Here is a 22,866-nt window from a genome sequence, read left to right as displayed (position 1 = left end):
GCGGTGCAGTGGCATGGCTGTGTGCACGTGCCGCCATTGGGGACAATGTGGGCTTGCCATCTGCGGATGCTTGAATTGGCAGATGGTAAGTTTGTGGATACCGTGGGCTGACTGGAACAGGTACTTTGAAATTAATTGGATGTTATGCATACTCATACTCTATGCAAAATCACAGCATCAATAAGGTGACACAATAGCTCACACTTATCCATGATTTCGCTTTCCACGGTTTCAGTTACACATGCTCAGCCACGGTCCCTTGGTATTTGTTGGAGTTTGGTTCCAAGAAACCCCCTCCCCTTCCAATGGATACAAAAATCCATGGATGCTCAAGTTCCATTACATACAATGGCGTAAAATTATATTTAAAAAATATTTTCAAGTTGTGGATGATTGAATTTGTGGATAAAGAATCCATGGCTACGGTGAGCCAACTGTAGCCCCCCATTTGCAGTTTTGATCTTTGTGGTTTCAGTTACCCATGCTCAATTGCAGTATAAAAATATTACTGGTATAGAGTTTGGTACTATCCATGGTTTCAGGCATCCACGGATAAGGGCAGGCGATTACTGGACAATCAAGGACATAGCAAATAGCAATAGCAAGTACATTTCTATACTGCTTATCAGTGCACTTAAGCACTCCCTAAGCGGTTTACAATGTGTAAGCTAATTGCCCCCAACAAGCTGAGTACTCATTTTAGCAGCCTACGGAAGGATGCAAGGCTGAGTAGACTCTGGAGCCCTCCCTGGGGTCGAACTCACAACCTTGCAGCTGTGAATGGCTGCAATACTAGCATTTAACCACTGTGCCACCAGGGCTCCTCACTGCATAATTCTCTTTTTCATTTGGAGTGTAATAACACTTTTCATCACATCCAAGAAAACACTATGCAGTTTTATAACTAGCATACATAAAGGATTGCTTTCCATGCCATTGTATATATTCCCCAAAAGAAAGTCATTATTTTTTAAAACAGATGCTCCGATGCAGTTCATTCCCCCCCCCACAATTTCACATGAAAAGAAATACTTATTTCACATTTTGCTGACAATAATTTAGCATCATCAGTAAACCAAGTTAATCAGAGCTTGTTCACCATATAATTACAGTGTCCATTTGAAAATAATTTTGATTGTAAGAAGATGCCCCAAGCACTGAATATACATGTTTTCTTAAATTATACAAAAGCAGCAGCAGACAAGAACTAAATTTCACCACCACACATTCAATCACCAACCTCCCTGGAATGCCTTGGAGCCTTCCAATGATTTGAGAGATGATTTTTTTCTTTCCTTTTAACCTTTAGAGTATTTAGCAGCTAAGCAAGAACATAAGTGAATGTAGCAGTATTTACTAGTAGAAACTGGTAACAGGCCTCAATTTGACACAGGGAGTCTACACAAAAGCAGCAATTTGAAGGATCACTGTGATTGTCTGACTGCCGCCTGCTGGGAAAGACTCCCCCTTGGAGTCTGTTTGTGTACACTGCCAATGGCAGCTCTTATTCTTTCTGCATATTTCTCGGCTTTCTATTTATTAGCACTGTTAAAGTGGCATGAACACTGTCGTCTCATACCCTAAAGATTGCCAATTTTAAAGGAGAGACAGACTGGGCCACTGGAGACCCATACTTGCCAGTTAACATGCCAGTGACACATAACTGAACAGAAAACAATACTTTTGGTAAAACCTTTTGTAGAGCAGTGTTGGTGATTCAAAGGATGAGACTACCATACTGGATGGGGGGAAAAACCACATCACATTTTCAGTCAAGGATTGGCTTCTAAATTGATTTATAGTAATTCAAAACAATCACAAAAATGCAGTTTTGCCTTCTCTTCTAATTTTGGCCTCTATGCTGACTTGAAGACAACGCACACACACACACAGACACATGGCTTGGTAAGCAAGATTTATGTTCTTGCTTACCTGTGATGTCTCCTGGAAAACAAAGGCTGTTCTGCTTCTGTTTGAGCAGGTAAAACAGAAGGATAGGCTCTTGGACCAAGGCATCTACAGCATGGTGTAGTGGTTTGGTGATCAGGGTTCGATCCCCTACTTGGCTATGGAAATCCACTGGGTGACCTTGAGTGAGTCACACACTCTCAGTCCCAGAAAACCTCCTCCGTTTCACCTTAGGGTCTCTATGAGTCTGAAATAACTTGAAGGCAAACAATAACAGTAGAAGAGATTGGCATTTTACTAAAGGATGGACAGGGATGTTACACCCCTAAGGACAGTGTGCTAATAAAACTGACACTGCTTAGTACATCTAAAGTACAGATTAGTCTTTGTTCCAGATTTCAAATGAGCCAAAAAAAAAACCCTACTGCTTCACACCCAACTCTCAAAAAACAATCTAGAACAAAGCCATACACTCATAAAAACAATAACATTCGAAATTTGTAGTCAGGCAAGGAAATGTTAGTTAAATACATTTTATAATAACACTTCTTTAATACAAACTCATAAGCAAATACACACAAAACACGCTACCTACATTTAGTAATTTTTGGATTTATGTTCAAGACCACTGCTAAACTTTTTTTTCTGGTATAGTATTACCTCTAGAAGAAGTCTGGCATCTTCCATTCTTCCTGCATCTATATACTGAAGAAAAAGGTCTGTGACAGGTCTGTATATTCCAAACTGATTAGCCAATCGTTCAGCCATGGCACTCACTGAAAAGAAAATAGATGTAATTAATCATTGGCCTTTAAAATATATATTTCACTAAGACTTATTTGTGTCTACCAGTAAGATTTACTAATTTAGCAAACACAAAAAACAGGGCTTTTCTGTAGTAGAACCACCCTTATGGAATGTCCTATCAAGATATATGCACAAGGCTCCCTCCTTTTTTTAAAAAAAATTGGGCATTAAAGATCAGGATGTTGTGATCTAATTTTTATTTTATACAACTTCAAAAGACAGTGTAAAAATACATGAATCAGTCTTAGCTAAAGATTTAAAACTAAGGTTAAGTATCTATTTAAATGAAGAGCAGATTCGCATAAAGCCAACCGCAGGCTTGAAAAAGCTACGGTACTTGACTGATCTTCTGTCGGAAGATTTACAGAAGCTGGTATTCTCCCCTTTCCTCTAAAAGTGAGAAGGTTACAACTAGCTAAAAGCAGGTATCTGAGGGCAGGCAGACTAACGGAAGTTTCTATCAGTGATTTCTGTGAACATATTTGCTAGACGAACTCACATTTTTCCAAAGCTGGTTCCAATTTATCTTCAATCAACTTTCTAAACACAAAGGAGATGCTTGTACGTGAGGAATCAGACTGTAGTGCTCCAGAGGTAAACATGGGCTCTATGTATTCTACAGCACCATCAAGGTTATTACTGGGAAAGAAATGGAAAAAATGTTGTACCAGTTTAGTTCCTAATGTTAGGGTTGCTAAGACCAATAAAACAGGTGCATGAATGTTTAATTTTATTACTACATTAATATTACACAGAATAGTAACGTTAAAAGTACCTATGACTCCATTCATGCAGATATCTGTCACAACACAAAGTGAAACAAATGTATGGCTGAGTGCATAAAGTTGGTGCTAAGTCAGTTTCTTTCAGGGATGAACTCTGACCTTTTCTATGGCTGAATAACTTTGACATAAATGGAGGTTTTCTTTTATTTTTTTGGAGTGGAACAAAGATGTCTGCTAGTGAATTACTTCTGAAATCGTAAAAGGGTAAAAACAAAACATCCAGGGATAACACCTGAATAATTAATGCAAAAGAAACCAAAGAGTATTTTAATAATATTAAATTAAATATTTTCCTGAATTTTTCATAGCTGTCTTTCTAGATACAAACACAGTGATATTAAATGTGATATGTTTAGCAGCATTGTCTACATACTTTCTTGTCAGAGAGCAATGTGGCATGTGACAGCAACACTGTGAGGGGAAACGCTGTAGAAATGCACTTTCCTGTACTTTTTTGACATAAAAATGATCCAGAGCCTCTTTGCAAGATTTTAAAGAAGATCCATCTTGATCTAGGATCTGTGCTTGAGATGCTCTCAAGCACAGATCCTAGATCAAGATTTCTTTTTAGTGTCTGAAAACAGACAGCATGGATTTGAAAACTGACCTGCTCAGGTAGTTCTTCATTCTTTTTACCCTGATCATTTTTATCATTTTAAATTATCTCACAGCTATTCAGCAAAGGTATTCTCACTCAGCCTATGTCCCTAAGGCAGAGACACATGCAATGCCCCATAAAGTCTACAGATCTACTGAAGCAGGGAAAAAATTGTAAGACAGTACAAAATTAAAACCAAGGAATGGCTCAGATCTCCTAAGGATTATTATTCACAGAGGTATTTTTGAGAGGTATGTTAAATCGTATTAAGCACATTATCAAGGGAGGCAGAGGCAAAGAATTTCAAAAGGACTATATGAATTGATACATACCCCAAAATCAAAAGTAAAATGAAGTACTATCAAGCCATTTAATAAACCCAGAAATAACATGGACCACTAAAGAAAGAAATCAAATAAATGGAAAAAGTATTTGTAAATTTTATGCATAGTATGCACATGTCTTTCAAAATAAGATTTTGCATGTTGAACAGTACATTTATAACCCCGAAAAACTATGCATTAAATTAAAGCACTAAGAAAAGACAACAGATATCAGCCCAAGCTAAGGCTCCACTTAGGTAGGCAGAATCTGATAAGCGTGTATGTTTGACATCATTAGCCTACTCAAAGTTCACTTATCCAGTAATAACCTGCCAGCTTCTGCATTTCATTAAATGGACTCCTGTCTCCATTGTTTCCAGGATAAAAAATCTCAACAGCAACCAATTCTAGCATCCATTTAACTATTATAGAGAAAAAGGTTATTGTTATGCAAGGCAAATAAGGTCACTATATTCCCTTTCCCCTTGCTCATACAATAGAAGCAATATCCACCACAGACTGCTTACTTCTTGATGTGAGCCAACACTGTGTTATTGATGAAAAGCATATGCGACAATTTAATAGCGTTGCGGAGATTTTCCATCATCTTCTCAACTGTGCATATGCTCTCTAGATCTCCCTTCTTAGCCAAGGCTTGAACAAGCCGAGTAACCGCCAGTGGAGAGGGTACCTTGTCACTTTCAAGAAGCGTCTTCAGGGTAAACATTGCATCTATTCAGGAGAACATAGAAAATTGAGTAAGAACACCTCTTTTATTCAGAAACAGAATCTTAGACCTTGACTTGTATGATATTTATCTGATGAATTTAACTGATAATAGGAAAATCTCCCGAACACTTTTCCTTTAACTTGTTGTAGCTCTTTTGTGTGACGTGGTTAAAAACACACATACATTTGCTTTACATTTCTCTCAGTGTCACAAGACCACTTTTGTTTCTGACCAAGGATGGGTATGACAACTGAGTCAGACACTCTGATCTCAAGATTCTCCACTTGTTGGTGTGGAAGATCCTACCCTCAATGCTGTAGTGGTTTCGATGAGGGAGGTTATCAAGGCTATTTCTCAGCCTTTAACCATTCTACAAGTGGAAGAGGTTTGCTGGCTTTCTATTTCCATGGTCAATCGATGATGAATGTTGACTGTATACATCTTTTTTCAGTAAAGTTTGATCGTCTGCACTGCCATTTCTGCCTCCTGCTTCTTGTAACTTGCTAGTCTCCCATATGTCTGTCACAGAGATTACAAAGAAAAGGTGTAGGTTGCATATCTGTGACTGTATGTTTTCAAGTGGTCATCTGTGAATTTACACAAGCCTGCCCGTTCTAACCTCACCGTGTCTCGTTGGTTCATATGGATCGCTGCGCTGATAGGTTTCAGCAGGAAGCCCCTTAAATAGGGCTGGTGGAAGTGAGTGGGTCTACTGTCCAAACTCTTTAGAACACTATAGGCATTGCACAAATGCAGGATAATCCACTTGTGTGAGTTCACAGATTACCACTTGAAGAACTACAGTTACAGGTATGAAACCTGTACTTTTTCTTTGTGGTTTCTGTGACACACAAATGTGAGACTAGCATGCTACAAAAAAGTAGGAGGGGGAAGTGTTGGTGCAAACAATCAAACTTTATTGAAAAATCATGTATAGAGTCAACAATAATAATCAATCAACTGCAATTCGTCCTTCTCTCAGTCTACTCCTCCATGCTAAGCATGATTTTATATACCTCTGTCAAACCCTCTATTGACTTTTTCCTAAGCTAATGATTCCTAAACATTGTAACCTTTCTATTCTACACTATAGTGACCAAAACTGTACACAGCTTTGTACAGATGTATTGCATGAATCCCAGCAAAGGAGTAGCGATATGTAAAAACATGGTTAGCATGACTACTTTACAGGCAAGACTGATTATTACCTAGAAATATGTAGATCTTCCAAAAAATTATTAAATGGATATGCAAGAGCCAAGAAGCAAAGTCATGTTCACAGTATCCCCTGCAATGCTTGAAATGGCTCAGGATGACAAAAGTGGATATATTCAGATAATAAGCCCTGGATTTTTTTTCGTTATAAAAACTGCATGCTTGTGCATAAAACCCCATTGTGCAGCTGGTAAACAAACCAGGTAAGGATAATTAGGCATGAAATCTGAACCTGGGATTGTGGTTTACTGTGCTCAAATATTTTTTTTAAAAAAAAAGCTTTAAAGCACTGATTTAGTAATTCTTGCTTGTTTCAACAGAGTAAGCCACAATCCGAGGTTCAGAGCTTGTACAAATTGCTTTTCTGTCTAAAAACTACCAGAACCCACATGCCAACTAGTCATTGGCAGATTCTAAAAGTTGCCATCCAAAAAAAGCTACTCTGCCAAGCTCTCATCATAGTCCCAGGTTTGTCATGGCTGCCATGCTAAGTTGTCCCTGAAGTTGAACCAAGCCTGGAAAGGAAGCATCTGGAGGCTGGTGTTTGGGGTTACTGATGTAGTCAATGCTAAATAGCCCAGAGTGACTTAACTTGTCCAGCCATGGGACGTCGGTACTAAAGGCAACTCTGCAACAACTTGTATAGATTGTTGAAATAGTTGAGAAGAAGAAAAGTGGCCTGGACCATGGAGTCTAGAATCACCCAATGAATCAAATTCAACATGTCAGTTGAAGATTAGACTTTTCCTTGTTGACAAAAAGTCCCACTCTGCCTAAAAGAGCCAATTATCATCTGCACATAGAGTAGCAAGAAGCTTTGGGAGGAGGCGACAACTAATTTAGTCATCTATGTTTGAGCATAGGATGACACCTTGCTGCTGGCGAAAAGCGACCACAACACTCATCAAAAACATTTGAAGAGCTATGCTGAGGCCTAATGGCAGAACCTGAAACCAATATACAGTATAAACCAGTATAGGTGAAACACAGGAAATGTCTGTGACAAGGTCAAATCAAAATTTGAGAGTAGGCATCTTTTAGGCCCAAAATGTCATACCAATTGCCCTCTTGCATCAATGGAAGGATGAATTATAAAGTTACCACCCCACCCTAAAGCGCCGCGGCCAAATGTACAGGTTCAAATCTCTCAATTCACATATGTATTAGGCAGAGTTCAGAGAAGCACCAGAATCGGCTTCACACTGTCATCATTCTAGTGATGATAATGTACCAGGATAACCCCCTCCCAGTAAACCTCAGAGTTGGAAACAGGCTTGATTGTTCCCTTTTGAAAAAGGGTATCGACTTCTTGGAGTAGTAAAGTGGAAAGATTCACAAGTTGAAAGAGGCCGTTGAAGAGTAAGACTCAAATTTGATGATATAGCCTTTCTTCATGGTGTTGACCATCCATGAATCTGAGGTGATGGGATCCCACATTTGATGGAAATTTTGGAGCTGATCATACAACTGAGGAGAAAGAATTGGTGGAATAGTGGTTAAAAGATCCAAGATGGAGATGCAGGCTGGAGAGAGTGGTCTTGGGGGATGGAGGCACTGATGGTCCAATGGATAAAGGCTTCAGGTCTTTCAGGATGGAGAGTGGCACAGAGTCTGAAAACTCAGCTGCCGTGGTGTCTTCCATCAGTAAGTCAAAGTCAGCACTAGGAGGCATCACCAGGCTTCTTCTTCATCTTCCCAGACTTGAACCTCTGGCTTAATGCAGTTAACTTTGGAGTAATCAATGCAGCCGGTTGGTAACTGCACTGAAACTGGGATCTTGATGGCCAGTATGACCTTTTCAAGTACTGTTCATATTTGTGGTCTCCATACCAAATCCTAGAGAAGGATTGGACAAGAAGATTGAAGCCAAACTTCCTCACAATGGACCACACATCTTATGAATGTGCTCCATACTGAAGTAAGGGCCTGAACAGACAGCCCAAAATAAAGCTGCTTCGGGTAACTTTGAAGCTATACCGTTTAAATGATGCATGCGTCCTAAGAGGCCAGCAGCCATGCCAAAGCCATGCTCCAGTCCTAAGGACTGGAGCGCAGCATTGGCGCAGCTTCCAACTTTTTAAGATGCATGTTTCATTTAAACAGCATACCTCCAAAGAGACCCGAAGCAGCTTTATTTCGGCCTGTCTGTTCAGGCCCCAAGTCTCTGAATAGGCCTGCATCACTAAACAGATCTTCTATGGGCCTGGTTATAAAGCCCTGATGTTTGAAGACAAAAATTGTAATGGAGAGCTACTGCCCCAGCCTTCACCTTGCTCTCACAGTCAGCAATATATCAAACAGTGATGATCTGCCAGCTTATGTGCCTCCAACTGCATGAGAGAAGCCACTCATCTCCAAGCTTGTTTAGTAGAGGTGTCATATTCTCTCAAAGGAGTTGGTTGTGGACCCCATTCAAGACAAGCAGCTAGAGGTCTTGAAGATGAGAGTAGCCAAAGAGTACAATTTCCTCCCCATAGCATCAAGCTTCTTGCCCTCCTTTTCTGCAAGTGCAGACAGTGTGAAGCAGGATTGGGCAGTATGAATGAATTACAGATTAATTAAATTTCAGAGGCTGCCGTAGAGCAGGAATGGCTGAATTATCAACCTTGAAGAGTCTCTAATTTGCTGGAAATGGATGGAATGGACAATGCTGTTGACCAAGACTTCTGGATGACTTGCATGACATACAGAAACATTGGCAAAGTTGCAGGAGTGGTTGTTTGCAACTGGACTCACTGGAAAACTGGATCCTCAATGAGAGTGAATTGTTGGATTGAATTGTCATTTACTTGGGTAGTACCAATATGAAGAAGCAGAATCAGTGTCTGAACCAGAATAAGAGAATGACACGGGATGGCACTGACGCTGGTGTTGATGTGGAGATGGAATTGCCAGAAGAGGTTTCCTCAAATGGAAACCTGAACCGGAGAAGGAGAAACTGTAAATCTAACTACAGAAGATTCCTGATGATTGTCCGACCTTCTGTTCTATATGGAAATGGTCTTTGTCACCACAGTACACTGTATTAAAGAAGCTGGCAAGGGAGACACTACTGCCTCATGAAAACCTATCTCTGAAGCAAGTCCCTGAAGGGGAGTAGATGGCTCAGCTATAGCAGTAGTTTCAGCCGAATGTGAAGAGAGTTTGAGCGATGAGTGTTCCTTCAATCTTTTCTTCTTACATTTGTGCTTTAGGCCAGTCTGTATTTCCATCTTGAGAGACTTGTCAGGGTTCATTGGACTTTGTGGAAACTTGTCTCCAGTACTGTCTCTGGCTTTCTTACCAGGGGTACAGATAGTCTCCACCAAAGTACTTATGGCCTTCCTTTTAGAGGAGCTGACATCTTTAGAGGAGCTGACATCCGTCAGGACTGAGGTCCCCTTTTCCGTATCCGATATTGTCTTTGAAGCCAAGGATCGATGTGAAATGCCTCCCTTGTCCCTTGCAGTTGAAGGTTGCTGATGACACCCATACATTTGTGGTTTCAAAGCCTGCTCGTACAGAAGAGCTTTAAGGCATCATTCTCTGTTGTGTCTGACTTGCTGTGTGATGCCACACAGAGTATACATGAGGTAACAGTATCACCACATTTGCCACATTTCTTAAAAGAAGCCAGTAATACCAAGAAAGCCCCGTGGGCTAGAGTGACTAGAAAGCCAACACTCATGATTGATCCTCAGAAGACGTCTTTCAATTCGAATACACAAACATTGTTCCTGATGATGCAGCTGCAGTGGCAGACAAAAAGGAATGGCAGATTTCAGTGAGCAGCTTGATACAGGGCTGCTGGAGGTGAGCAGGGCTAGTATAAAAACTCTTAGAATGCCATTTGTGTGAGTCATAGAGATCACAAAGAAGAAGGAAGCATGTCTTAATCTATGCGTATTTAAACTATGAAATTTGCTACTACAAGATGTAATTTTAGCTGCCAACTTGAATGGGTTAAACAAACTAATGGAGGAAAAGGGTATCAATAACCAGGAATAGGGATGGTTATATATTACTTCCAGGATCTCAGGAAACACACTCCTGATTTAGAAATTGCTAGGAAACGACAATAGGAGAAGACTACTGTATTCATGTCCTGGCTACAGGTTTATTATACACATCTGGCTATCTGCAATGGAAACAGTATGCTGAACTAGGCAGGCCTTTGATCCAGCATGGATGTTTTTTCAAGTCTGCAGACTCCTACACAGTGTTTGGTTATGTGTTAACAACTCAAAGTCTATTTCTTCAGTATATAGCTGAGGAACTGTGTATTGGTCATTTTAAAGCTATGAACATTCTTGCTGACTTTCTTTACATTTGTTTTTAGACATTGTTGTTACATTATTGAAAATGAAGACAAAGATTCTTCTTCCCATTTTTAACTACGACCTGACTGAAAGCCCAGATCAATAACTCTATTATTTAAAAAGTAATGGAAGGTATTTTGGCACTTGATTATACTAACTCTGATACTGATAAATATAATGATGATGATAATAATAATAATAATAATAATAATAATAATAGTATTTATTTATACTCCACTTTTTCTCAAAGGAAGCAAAGTGGATTATAGTAACAAAATAACATACAATTTAAGGAATACAATTAAAAACCCCAAACCTCCATCCCTCTTCCCAATTATAAAAACATTAATCAACCCCTAAAAAGCTATTAAACAACAAGAGAATTCAAAACATTCCAACATAAATACAGTAAAAAAGTTTTTTCGGGCAGATTCAGGCAAGAAATGAGTTGTTTTCTGAAGGGGAGGGCAGGAACGATCATATCAATAACAACTTCCATGACACTAAAATAGCAAGGGTAAGGGGGAGGCAAGTCAATAGATCAAATCTAATCTGGAAAGGCCTGCAGGAAGAGATCTGTCTGAATAGCTTTCTTAAAGTCTTCCAAGGTGGTAATATGACGGATCTCATCCGGCAGGTCCTATAAAGTACAGTATGGAAATATGTATTAGAAATGATGGAAAACAAGCTATATATTTAATAAGAATATGCAAACACACACATGCATAGGAAGATGGCAATGCTGTATTTGCTTGCTAATTTTGAATGGGTTATGAATTACGACAACCACACACACAACATTTTTACCTTATGCATTAAAACGTTTAAAATACTCCGTTGAAAAGACAGTGAGTTCATATTTCATTAGCCAACATCCAAATAAAAAGGAGTAAATTCTCATATCTGATTTTTTTTCTTGGAATGTATTTTGTTTTTGTTTTTTGCATTGTTATGTTTTGTATTTTTGACTATGCTCACTGTATTTTCTATACTTATTCTGCTTAATTATTATTATTATGTCAGTTAAGTTTTATTTGGTGGGGAGTATACTTTGTATCCAATGCTTTTGTTGTAATCCGCTTTGATTTCGCGAGAAAAAAAGCAGAATAGAAATAAATTATTATTATTATTATCATTATTAAAGCTATCACCTGTATTGTCTGAAATTAGTAATATTCTAGCTACTCTAAAAAAAAAAAACAACCCAGCTTTTTGTTTATTGTTAACTTACTGCCCACCTCAGGTCTTTCAGACTCAGGGCTGTGGATTTTCTAATTGAGTCTATTCATTTGGAATGTTTTTTTTTTCCTTTGCCAACTGCCTTCTAGTTTGCTAAGAATTATTGTCTTTTATAGTGTGTCATGTCTTCTCATGATATATCCAAAGTACAATAGCCTAGATTTAGTCATCTTGGCCTATGGGATGAGTTCAGGCTTGATTTGCTCTAGGACCCATTTATTGATCTTTTTAGCAGTCATGGTATCCACTGAACTCTTCTCCAGAACCACATTTCAAATGAGTTGACTTTCTTTTTGCCATTTTTCTTCACTGTTCACTTTTCACAGCCATATATAGATAGGTACAATGGCATGGACCAGTTACATAAACAATATTTTGACCATTTTGATTACAGTTTGGCAGATACAGAAAAAAATTAAGAGCATATCAGTGTAACCAGGTCATTGTTGCTGTGCATTTCATTTCAATCTCTAGCTCATCCCTTCCAAGACCGTTCTAATCTTCCTGGCTTTATGTGTGTGTGCGTACATGTGTGCATTTGCAAAAACCATCAACGTAGTGACAAAAGATATTGTGGGAATAAATCTGAAGGATTTGCTCACAGGTAAATGTTCCAGATTCCCACTTCTTTGGATTTGAAGCAGGGAACCTATGCGTAAGTAAACTTGCTTGTGGATACATGTTCTCTTTAGTATTTTGTTTCAAGCATCAAGCTAGAATAAAATATATAAATACACTATTTCAAAATATAATTATTTATGAATGAGATTATCAGCAGATGATTTTGAGTGACAATGTACTATTAGACAATGTCCTTCATTATCTGTACCCAGACACTACAAGTGACTGGACTTGAGACTGAACTTGCTACTTAATTTTAGGCATTTATTTACTCTTGCTAATCACTGCATGTTTTAAAATCCGGTTTGTCTACCTAAAGAATCCAAAAATAGTTTGACGGTTTAAGAAGAAAGACTATCCGAAAGAAAGGAAGAATAACATAGCCAAGAAGGAAAGGCCCAGAAGATGGACCCAACTTTTTTTATAACAGTTCCTTGTACCTAACATGTAAGAGTCCTACTGGCAGAGGGCAAGCCATGATATAATGAGTGTATGTCTGATGAGGAGGAAAACCAACACACATGTATTAGTCAGAATTCAGAGAAGAACCAGACAGACACAGGGATGAGAGAAAAAAAGATGCCCCAGCATGCCCCAGTAGCTCTTAAGCAGGAAGTTGTACATTCTTGACTTATTGTCAGACACGGAACAAAGAATACAGTAATAATCAAGAGACCTGAAGGTGTGCTGGCTTTTTAAGGGACTCTTGCCTTGTATGTCTTACCATGAGGTTTTCACCATGAGGCATCTTTAGAAGGAGGTCTCTGGACAGAAAACTATTTAAAGAACAACATTTTTGCTGGTATAGGTTTTGCTTAACTTTAGTGTGCAGTTAAGAGGCAGAACTCAAATAGACGTATTATTCATAGGGGCGCTCTATGGCAAAGTTGACTCGATAGCAAACAACAACTATGTGTTGAAATTGTGGCGATCTAAATTCAAGAAGAATATATGGACACAGGTACAAAATCTGCATACAGTTCTCAGTTATGTGTGAAAATACCATTTCTACAGTAGAGAATTAGGTTAACCAGCTCCTAGAGTGAATGCAGATCTGGAAGGAAGAATGACAACTTAACAACAAGAAGCAAATTGAGCAGAAGACAGAGCAATAGTACAGTTCTGAATCTGACTGTGTGTTTTATATAGATATTACCAGCCTCTGTGTGTGAGTGAAACTGGCATTAGGAATATTTCATTGTTTACACTGTGATGCACTTTCTGACAAGAGACTCAGTGTTGCTGAATGTTTGGGAAATAGTCCATCTTAGAATACATCATTTTGCTAAAACAAGATCCCACTTTCATTATTTTTGTTTAAAAAAACCCCACTCATCAGAGTGAATTTTCACAAGGGTCACCAATATGTTCAATTCTTTAAAAAGCCTCAGAATGTCAAATAACGCAAAAAAAAAAAAGGGGGGGGGAGGAAATGGTTTAACAAACACAACTGTTCACTGTATTTTGAGGCAGTTATTTTGCTCAGCCAACACTGCTGTTGCCATGTAACGTAAGCTTTAAAAAAGCACAAAAGCACAACGAATGTTTCATTACTGTTGGTATTGCAAACTATTAAAAAGTATTAGATTAAGGTTTTTTAAAATCAATATTATAATCATTTAGTGCACAACCATGCACATTTAACACTCAATTTAACTCACTTGATATCTTGTACTATCAACACAATATGCAGGGAGAAACTGCTGGGAATTGTTTCAGATGCTCTAAGGTATGTTAATTTCCAAAGCAAAATGACTTGTGCTGTGAATTTTAACGCACTTGAAAGCCTGTACTTTCTCTTGTTCTGGAGCACAAATTTTGCATGTCTGAAGAGCAGTGATTCATCTTAAGAAAACCCATCTTGTGTTAAATGGAACGGAAACTGGACTAAGTGGTCAAATGACAAGTACATTCATATTCAAGCTGTATTATAAATGCATGTACAGTAATTTACGTCTCTCAGCTACCACAAAAGGCGCTTGATAAGCAGGTAATTTGCTAAATGGACTCCTTTATCCAAGTATTCGAAGGGCGTTACAAGAAAAATCTGCAGAGGCATTAATGTGACGTAAAGGTCAAGCATTGTGACATACCTTTCAAATAATCCCGCCTAACTTGCGTTATGATGAGGAGGCTGCTGGCAGCATCGTTCAGCACGAAGCCCTTGATGTGGGTCTCAGCGCTAAAAGAAGCAGACATTTAGAAAGGAATTACTGACATGCTTCTGATACGATAATAAATGGTTGAGCACCAAGGTGAAATTATAAAAACTACTGTTCGTATGTTAAAAATATTGCTGCAAAATATCGACCTGGAGACAGCTTTTGTGTTATCCTGTCAATGGTTATAGAAGGATAATTTTTTTGTGCATTCTGACAGATGACAAAGTTGGAAATGAGCAACAAAAGAAACAAAGTACAAGATTTTTTTTAAACAATCGGTTCAGATTCTTGAATGCTGACATATTAGATGACTAAAATAACTGCATGCCCGGCATTGTTCTGCTATATCCTAAGCAGGATACTTTTTTCCTCTTTTTAAAACAGTCACCATAATTATAAAATGTAAAACTATTCTTTCTGAAATAAAAATGAAACATTTATTTTCAGCACTGTATATTTTAAATATAAACTAAAGGGATATTATGAACCAACAACGTATCATTTGGTTGATTTAATTTTCAAATTTCTGTCACCTAGATGCATACAGGGTTTTTTTAAATAAAAAAAAAAAAGCCTCAACGTATTGCCACTGCTGCCGTAAAACTAAATTTCATCATTCATCCGTTTTGTATCCCTTACAAAGAGAAAAAACCCCCACACAAAACCTTTCACAGGTATGTAGCAGCAACAAGAACTTGGATTTAATAATATTGGTTAAAGCCTTTCAAGAAACATACACTCTGAGCAGATTAAACCAAAACATCTTTTTCTGTTTTTGCCCTTAAATGCCTAGAATATCCGTAATGAAATGTAGACATTTCTCTCTTAATATCTCTGGGTAATGTTACAAGGTTCATTTTCTAGGTTAGATCATTTCCTCTGACCAGATCTGGCATAGAACTGCCATTTGCCATATCAACAATCAAGATAAACCACAGTGATCATCTTGTGGCAAACAACTGAGCAGCCTACCTACTTGAACTTATGAGTTGAGCGGATTGGGAGGTAAGCAGGGTCATTGCTAAATTATTCTCATCAATCCCAAGAAAATCCTTCATTCAGTTCACAATATGACTATCCTCTCAGTCACTTTCAGCCTCTGGGGCCTGCAAATGGAGTCAGTGGACTCAGGATTTTCTTACTCTCTCAACCAATCCCCTTAATCCCTGCCTAAGCACCCATTGCTCAGTTCCGCTTTTTTCCCCTTTGTCCCATCTGTCAAAGCGCTTAAGTCAACAATTCATGCATGAGACTGTAAATTACATATAACAAAGGATTTACTTTCTCCAATCTTACAATCTTTAGTGTGATTAAATAGATGTTAGCCACTATTACAAAACTAATCCCTCATTCCAATACTACTACATTTCTATTTTGGAACCATACCTAAAATTCATCAGTGTCCTACAAGAACCAAATGCTTCTAAATGACCAAAAGCTTCCAAAAACTTAACTTTTCTTTAAAGGTTTAGTTTTTATAAATATTCCAATTCTGATACCAAATATGATGGACTTAAAAATTACCTCTTTAGTTAACAACACAAAACCATGAGTTCCTATTCCATCTACATTGTAAAATAAGAAAAAACTGCTCCAAAGCACCATCACCTTGGACTTCCTCTTTATTTTGATGTATGCTATTTTAATCTAATAAACTATCTTTGTGCTAGAATTTGCCTTACAATATTAGTGCTTCATGTACTGAGTTCATTAAAATAATTTCTATCAAAGTAAAAGTAACTGAAATAATTCCTATAAAACTGTTGATTTGCTGTAACAGTTTGATTCCCCAAAAAGAGTTTCTATTCTCCACTGCTGTGTTGGAACTGTGAACTGTGAACTATTGTACATGTCCTCCAACTAACCACTGCTTACTGTATAATCTGTGGATTTTCAATAGAACAAATGAATGATGCTTGTAAATAACTATGGCCATTATTATGAAAACACATCATTCCAACACATTTTGTGTGTTTAGAAACACATTCAGAGTAACCATGTGGGTCATGCAGCAAAATACCACCAATCCAAAATCAACAAAAAACAATATGTATATTAGTATCACTGTGTAGTTGGCTCAGAAGTCATAGCAAAAGAAGATCAACAATTTCTAAGAGCTTTATCACACTAGCAGGCAAATGGGATTTAAACAAGAGTTAAACTAGAGAAAATCAGGAAATGCCTGAAGTTTATCACACAACATTTCCTGGCTTTCTCTAGTTTAACTTCCGTTTGCCCACTAGTGTGATAAAGCTCTAAGACTATGCCAAAGCCCCTCCTACGATGGAAACTGTTTTCCTATTAGTATCACTATACTTGCTCTTTTCAGATACAATTATGATACTGCAGAGGAGTGTGCAAGGTACAACCTGCCTGTTGTTGAACTTCAGCTCCCATTAGTCCTTGCCACATAGTCAGTGCTGAGGAATGTTGGGACTTGCAGCTGAACAACATCTAGAAAGATCACCCTTTGCCCACCCCATTACATTACAAGTCTCAGAGCTTGAGTATTAATTCCATTCTCCCTTCCTTTTCTAGTACAGCTGAAAGGAGACTAGATTAGAAACTTCAGTTTTTAGTTTATTTAAATAAGTCAACTTCATAAACATAGCTTTCATTTCATTAAAGAGTCTTTAAAACTAAACATAGTTTTCTGTGGGTTTTTCAGGCTATGTGGCCATGTTCTAGAAATGTTTGTTTCTGATTTTTTGCCAGCATCTGTGGCTGGCATCTTTCTCTGAAGATGCCAGCCACGGATGCTGGTGAAAAGTCAGAAACAAACACTTCTAGAACATGGCCACATAGCCCGAAAACCCCGCAAAAACTATGGATGCCGGCTAGGAAAGCCTTCGACTAACAATAGTTTGTCTGGGTAGAGTCATTATGCTATGCTGAGATCAGTTACAAACATAAAAAAGAATTTAAATCCCTTCCTTGCAACAGAACCATAGAGGAGAAATAATGGAGGAGCTAAGAAACTGGAATCTTGTTCATATAATGGCGAGATATCAGAGATGCTTCCATGCTATATTTTTGCAAGGAGTGACACAGTACTGTTGGCCTGCCATACCCACAGAGGTTCGGATCTGAGAACCCCACCAGAAACCAAAATCACAGATGCCCATGTGTTCCCTGGAAGCAGGGGAGCGAGATCCTCATGTCTCTCTGTAAGCATGTATACAACAGTGTCAAATTTGGGGGGAGCGGCTGCAGTATTACTACTGTACAGTCTTGTGACCAACCACATCCCCCTCCTCCAACCTCAGGGAGACCAGCAGCTAGAATCCTTGCACACTTGAAGATGTGTGCACCTCATTTGCTGCCACCTGCCCTGGAGTGTTTCTCTCCCTGGTTGGAAGAGATCTCAGGTATTATTTGTTTATTGATTTATAATTCACAGTGTGTTAAATCCATGGATCTGGAGCCTGCAGATAAGGCAGGTCCACTGTATATTTCAATCACCTCACACATAGCTGCAGCAGAAAATGCTTATTTTCTGAATTTTCTCTACTCAGATTTAGAGTTTATAGCTTGGATCTTCTTGTTAATTCCAACTTTAGGAGAACCATGCAGTCAATGGAAATGACTTTCTTTCCGCTAGTTCAATTGTCTATTCTAGTTAGGACCAACCACTAAATTTATGCAAGTAACTGCTTTGAGTACATATTTTGCTTCTAAACCTTGATACAATCATCCCTTCCCTTACGCAGGGATCCGTTCTGGATCCCCCCACATAAAGGAAAAAAACGCGAATGCTTGGCAGTGGCGCGCAAAGCGCATGCCGCAGGAGCGCACACCATTGTTTCCTTCTGGCACGTGCCTCCCTCACTTCTGTTGCAGCTTCCAGTGTATGCTGGAATCCGCATATAACACGCTCATGTATAACGTGGGCGCACTGTACTCCAGACAAGGCTGATACAGAAAGAGTGATGTATTACATTAAATCAAATTAAAAATAGCCTGAAGAGATACTGATACTATACATCTGAATATACATCAAGCTACTACAACAGCTACAAAGGTGATTGCCAGGCTCTTTCACACTGCAGGCAGACTACAGATTTTTTTTAACATTAAATTTATATTATTACCACTTATGATATGATCAAAACACACAAGCAATTTGACATACCAAATATACAATATAGATTCTTTATAAAATTAAGTTTTAAAGTTAAGTACACTTCCTCTAGAACCTAAATAATAGAAAGGCACTAAATCCCTTTTGAAATTGGAAGCTAGGCAGGGTCAGCACTAATCAGTACTTGATGGGGGACCGCTAATGAATACCAGGTGCTGTATCTGTATTTCAGAGGAAGGAACTGCCCAGATCACCTCTGAGTATTCCTTGCCTACAAAAATTCTATGAAATTCATGGGGTTGCTAGAAGTCAACAGGTAATAATAATAATAATAATAATAATGATAATACAACTTTATTTTTAGTCCGCCTTTCCAGAGATCAAGGCGGGTTACAGCATGTAGACCATACAATCCAAATTACAATAAAAGCATCAAGCAATAAAACATCAATTAAAACATACTACAGTACAATACCTTTCCAAACTAGCACAATAGTGCAACAGTGAGGGGAAAGAAGGAGTTACTTTGGGGGTATTAGGGGTATGCCTGCTGGAAGAAGTATGTTTTAAGCCCCTTGTTAAATTGGTCCAGGGAGGTGGCCGAGCGGAGCTCGCCGGGAAGCAAGTTCCAGAGCTTGGGGGCCGAGGTGGAAAAGGCCCTCTGTGTGGTGGTAGAATATCTTGCCTCCAGAACTCGAAGCAATTGCTTCCCGGCCGACCTGAGTGTGCGGGGCGGATTGTACGGAGAGAGGCGGTCCTCCAAATACCTTGGGCCCAAGCCATTTAGGGCTTTATAGGTAATAACCAACACCTTGTATTGCGCCCGGAAGCGAATGGGCAGCCAATGGAGGTCTTTAAGGACTGGTGTTATATGACTGGCCCTGGAAGATCCAGTGACCAGTCTAGCTGCCATATTCTGAACCAGTTGAAGCTTCCGAGTATGGTACAAGGGTTGCCCCATGCAGAGCGCATTACAAAAGTCCAAACGAGAGGTTACCAGAGCATGTACCACCGTTTCAAGGTCCCTCCGGCCCAGGTAGGGTCGCAGCTGGCGTATCAGCCAAAGCTGATAACAGGTGCTCCTAACCGTCTCATCCACCTGAGATGTAAGGTGGAGTGACGAGTCCAGGAGCACCCCCAGACTGCGAACTGAGTCCTTCACGGGAAGCGTGATCCCGTTCAGGACAGGTGGACAAATATCCATCCCTGGGCCCGGGGAAACTATCACAAGCACTTCCATTTTCTCTGGATTCAAACTGAGTCTGTTTTCCCTCATCCAGCCCATTACCGACTCCAGACAGGCATCCAGAGGAGAGACATCCCTGGTCAATGCATCAGTCGGAGAAACAGAGAAATATATTTGGGTGTCATCAGCGTACTGATAACACCGCGCCCCATGTCTCCGGATGATCTCTCCCAGCAGTTTCATGTAAATGTTAAATAGCATGGGGGACAGAATGGCTCCTTGAGGGACACCAGATGTCAGTGCCCTCTTATCGGAGCACACGTCCCCCAGCTGCACCATCTGGAATCTACCCGAGAGGTAGGAACGGAACCACTGGAGCGCAGTGCCCCCAATTCCTAACTCCCTCAGGTGTTCCAGAAGGATACCATGGTCAATGGTATCGAAAGCCGCTGAGATGTCTAAGAGCACTAACAGGGACACGCTACCCCTGTCCGTGCCCAGACGGAGATCATCAACCAGGGCGACCATGGCAGTCTCAACTCCATAGCCCGCCCGGAAGCCGGTTTGAAATGGGTCTAGATAATCAGTGTCATCCAAGACCGATTGAAGCTGGATAGCAACTGCCCTCTTGATCACCTTCCCTAGAAAAGGCAATAGCGATACAGGCCGATAATTATTATGCATCAGGGGGTCAAGGGAGGGCTTTTTTAACAATGGTTTTACAATGGCCAATTTCAGACTAGATGGAAAGTGCCCTTCCCTTAATGATGTATTAATTATGCGGTGTAACAGAAGTTACTGCCGCTCCCCCCTGAGCCGCTAGCCATGAGGGACAGGGATCAAGAGAGCAAGGTGACTTGAAAGTGCAAGTGTGCATACACACACACACACATCCCTCCTCTCATCTATTCATTTTATATATTGCCCTTTTCCCAATACCTGGACATAAGGCAGCTTTTAAAAATTAACAATTAACATAAGGCAGATTAAAAAAAGTATAGATGAAAGAACCTAAGTAAAGACAGATAAAAAGATATTGTTAAAATGCAATTAAGCCATCCTTAGAACTAAAGCCACCTAAAACAAATCCACTAAAAGGCAAAAGATACATGTCAGCAAAGTAGTATACTAATTGTCCCCAGTCAGACCCTAAAAGCCAGTTGGAATTAAAAATTTTCACTCATAGTGCAAAGGGCAGCCATCCTAGCCTAGGAAGGGTATTCCAAAGATGATTTTAAATTATTTAAGTGTTTACCCATTCAAATGTTTAAAAAACAACAGAACACAAAACACTAAGTTATATATATAATTGAACTTACTCATATGACCAGATAACTTGTATAGTTTCACTGATTATACTAACATAACTCCTAGGCAAGCAGAGTGCAACAGTGAATGGATATAACATGGGAGTAATAGTTTATGCACAAGGTAGAATTGCTCACTACATTAAATGGCATTTTCTTCTTCCTGTATGATTCTGTCAATGCATTTGATAAAAGCCATACTTGCATTATTCTGTTTCTGGTCTTGGGACCTTCAGCACTAAGAGGTGAACAGTATTTGGTTGATGTGTGCATTTGTTAAACTGTTAAGTGTACAAAGTGTGTGACTAGACTGCGATGCACCATTAGCTACAAAATGACCCTGGAATGCCCAACTCTTTTTGACTCACAATATATTGCATGTTTGAAAGACCAATGCATTGTGCTTCTCCCAAGTGAGGCAATTTTTCTATTAGGAAAATGGAAATTTCTCCTGAAAGCAAAGTATGCAATAATTTTTATGCAAGCTTACAAATGCACAGATAAAAGATAAATGCATTGAGATAAAACACACAGCAAAAACTTACATGTTTTTTACTTTGATTGCTTTCTCAAGATGACCCTTGCCTAGCAGTGCTCTTGTAAGATGAGAATAAGCAAGGGACTGAAACACAATACCCTTATTTTCTGCTTCTAGTAAAATACTGTATGCTTCTGCAAAGAGAATTAAAAACACAATGTGTCAGCTTTTACTGAAGTGCCACAAAAGAACATTAATCTCTCCCCACTTTTAAGAGGATTTGAAAGAAATCTCTTCCTCTTTTCCCCCATATACTAGAGAGTCCAAAAATATTTAAGAAACTGACTGTTTTCTTGGTTGAACTTAATGCTCTCTTCTGTGTAATTGTTTATAGCAACTTAAAATTTCTTTTACAGTAAAAAAAGATTGAAAAACTACTATCATCACTAAGGAACACATTATGCATCAGCTATAATCAAAACTGTCCTTTCCAAGTTTTGTTAGCAAATTTCTCCTGTGTGTCTATTTTGAAAGCCTGTGCATGTTATTTTAATGCAATCCCTAATTCTGTAGTAGGGAGTTATAACATTTAGAATTGTATGATAGCAGCATTGGCAGTGTTTTCAGTATTGGGAGATCAAATTATTTGGCTACAACAAGATTTACAGGGAAACATACAATTTACAAATATACAGATATTTAACAAGTAAACTAAAACTACATTTATTTGACTGATTAACAGTTTTATTTCACACATTCACAATAACTGTCAGTTAGTGAAAAGACATTACCAAAAAAAAAAAAAGGGGAAAAAAGGTAACTGCACTTTTCAGTCATTTACTTTTCTGAACAGGATTATGCAGCTGTAAACATCCTGTTGAAACATTAATCTGTTCGGTAATATATTCTTTAAAAAAGTTAATGGCATATAACCGGGGGGGGGGGGGGGGGGGACATTCTGCTGATTAGTTTCACATAAGGAAGTCTCATTTGCAATATTTTAAATACACTACAATCTCTAAAATTAAATACTAGTAGCTTGAACATTTGGTGGAAATCAGCCTGGATTTGAAAATTACGTACAACACAAAAAACAAAAAACCCAAAGTGAAAGTATTTGGAAGACTA

At 38.9% G+C, this 22,866-nt stretch overlaps 1 protein-coding gene across 1 annotated transcript in view; it reads right to left on the bottom strand.

Moving 5' to 3' along the window:
- LOC149310550 (leucine-rich PPR motif-containing protein, mitochondrial-like) overlaps positions 1-22,866 on the bottom strand; it is a 139,445-nt gene that overhangs the window by 12,182 nt on the left and 104,397 nt on the right. The window contains exons 30-34 of the mRNA XM_089529170.1: positions 21,806-21,932; positions 14,618-14,706; positions 4,949-5,153; positions 3,215-3,354; positions 2,569-2,684 (exon numbers count right to left, since the gene is read on the bottom strand). Coding sequence (XP_089385296.1) covers positions 2,569-2,684; positions 3,215-3,354; positions 4,949-5,153; positions 14,618-14,706; positions 21,806-21,932 — 677 coding nt within the window. The remainder of the gene's footprint in view (positions 1-2,568; positions 2,685-3,214; positions 3,355-4,948; positions 5,154-14,617; positions 14,707-21,805; positions 21,933-22,866) is intronic.

The sequence above is a fragment of the Sceloporus occidentalis genome, unplaced genomic scaffold, assembly GCF_023333645.1.
Source record: "Sceloporus occidentalis isolate IW3139 unplaced genomic scaffold, rSceOcc1.0.p SCAF_6, whole genome shotgun sequence".
NCBI lineage: Eukaryota > Metazoa > Chordata > Lepidosauria > Squamata > Phrynosomatidae > Sceloporus > Sceloporus occidentalis.
This window is presented reverse-complemented; position numbering and strand designations above follow the sequence as displayed.